Consider the following 1,065-nt stretch of genomic DNA (forward strand, 5'->3'; position numbering starts at 1 on the left):
CGATGGAGGGAGGGGCGGAGAGATCCGAGGGCTCTGCTCCGCGCCGCGCCTCGACGGCGGCAATCGAGGCGCAATAACCGCCGCCGAAAAAGCAGAGGCCGAGGCCGATGACGGCCTGCAGAATGTCCCAGGGCAGCTTGTTGCCGATCTCGTACAGCTTCTTCGCCGCCATGATGTAGAATGGTGCGATCGTTGCGATGGCCTGCGGCCGCCGGCGATATGGATGCATCAGCGCGGCCGACGCGCCCAAGCGCGCCTGGCGATGGCGGCGCCTGAGAGATGGCTCGGATCGCCGGCGCCGCCTTCTTGAGCCACTCGGCCACCTGCGGCGACACCTTGTCTGACGCTGCAAGCACGAGCTGGTCAATCTTGTCCTTCTTCTCCTCGTCGGCCTTTGTGAAGGGAGATTTCCTCCGCTGGCGGAGCCCCTCCTTCTCGGGCGTCACGAGCGGCGCCGTCTCCTCCTTCTTCGAAGGCGAGTCGCTGCCAAAGAGGCCCATTGCTCGCTGTTGATTATGGCGGCTGGATGGCCGTCGCCGAGAGGTGCGGGCGAGAAATTGTTCGCAGGTGCTCTTTAAGACTGAGATGAGTCCCTCTGTGTTCGTGTGCGTCGCCCATCTCTCCCTGGAGATGACTGCTCTATTTATAGACTGAGATGAGACCGCCAGTGGAGTTGGGATTCCACCGTGCACCGCGCTGCGAGCCTGTCGTGTGTGTCCCTTGTCAGGAGCAGGAGAGCCCCACCTGTCCCCCTGACCGTCCTTCCAAAATCCTGCTCGTGCAGGTGTGGACCCTGTCCTCCTCCCCTATCCCTCGTTTTTAGGTATGTTGTTGGGCCCTCAGAAAGAAAGAAAACAGACATACCACAAGAAGGCGTCCGCACAGCAAGCCGCTCGTCGGACAGGCGTGCTCGCTCGATGCCGGCGAGCGCATTGCGCACGCTTTGGACGGTGGCGAAGCCAAAAACACCGATGGTGGCCGTCCGCTGGCGTGAGCGGCGGCGGTCGAGACCTCACCCTTCGCGCCGACGACCAACCTCACGCGGAACAACCCAACCCCGCAACC

The 1,065-nt window shown here is 62.9% G+C and overlaps 1 protein-coding gene across 1 annotated transcript in view; it reads right to left on the reverse strand.

The window, feature by feature from the left end:
- The window catches only part of EMIHUDRAFT_311223 (hypothetical protein), a gene marked incomplete at both ends in the record, with an annotated part of 3,210 nt that overhangs the window by 885 nt on the left and 1,260 nt on the right, over positions 1–1,065 (reverse strand). The window contains 3 exons of the mRNA XM_005766248.1: positions 336–340; positions 447–506; positions 745–772. Coding sequence (XP_005766305.1) covers positions 336–340; positions 447–506; positions 745–772 — 93 coding nt within the window. The remainder of the gene's footprint in view (positions 1–335; positions 341–446; positions 507–744; positions 773–1,065) is intronic.

Source organism: Emiliania huxleyi, assembly GCF_000372725.1.
Source record: "Emiliania huxleyi CCMP1516 unplaced genomic scaffold EMIHUscaffold_52, whole genome shotgun sequence".
Taxonomy (NCBI): Eukaryota; Haptophyta; order Isochrysidales; family Noelaerhabdaceae; genus Emiliania; species Emiliania huxleyi.